The 417-nt window shown below is 63.8% G+C and overlaps 1 protein-coding gene across 1 annotated transcript in view; it reads right to left on the bottom strand.

Moving 5' to 3' along the window:
• Positions 1–19: 19 nt before the first annotated feature.
• The window catches only part of LOC104491821 (tripartite motif-containing protein 52-like), a gene marked incomplete at both ends in the record, with an annotated part of 1,726 nt that continues 1,328 nt past the window's right edge, over positions 20–417 (bottom strand). Inside the window, 2 exons of the mRNA XM_010134294.1 lie at positions 20–127; positions 334–411. Coding sequence (XP_010132596.1) covers positions 20–127; positions 334–411 — 186 coding nt within the window. The remainder of the gene's footprint in view (positions 128–333; positions 412–417) is intronic.

The following is a 417-nucleotide window of genomic DNA, read 5'->3' as shown; positions in this document are numbered from 1 at the left end:
GGGCGGTGGTGGCCTCCACGTCCAGCTGCTCCATCCGAGCCACAGTGATGGCCCTCCAGCGCTCCAGGAACTTGTGCAGCTCCTTATACTGGGTCATGAACTTCTGCTTTTCGGCCTGTCCCCTCCTCTGCCAAGGGCGAGAGCGGGACGAGAGCACCGGGGGTCAACGGGGAGGTCACGCAATGGTGGCACCCACCAAAAAGAGGCGTCTGGAGAAGATAGACCTGCCCCACCCCCACCCCTCGAGCATCACCTGCCCACGGGAGAGAGGAAGAGGAGATGTTCCTCCTTCCTGCCCTCCCACCCTGCCAAGGAGAGCCGAGGAGCACCTACAGCGTAGTCCTGGGCTTGGTCTTCTTGGCGCTTCCTGGAGGAGCGAAGAGCCTCCCGCTCCTGCCTCAGCCGCTGCAGCTGGTG

This window comes from Buceros rhinoceros, unplaced genomic scaffold, assembly GCF_000710305.1.
Source record: "Buceros rhinoceros silvestris isolate BGI_N320 unplaced genomic scaffold, ASM71030v1 scaffold27134, whole genome shotgun sequence".
NCBI lineage: Eukaryota > Metazoa > Chordata > Aves > Bucerotiformes > Bucerotidae > Buceros > Buceros rhinoceros.
Note: the sequence above shows the minus strand (reverse complement) of the source record. Positions and strands in the feature narration are given on the sequence as shown.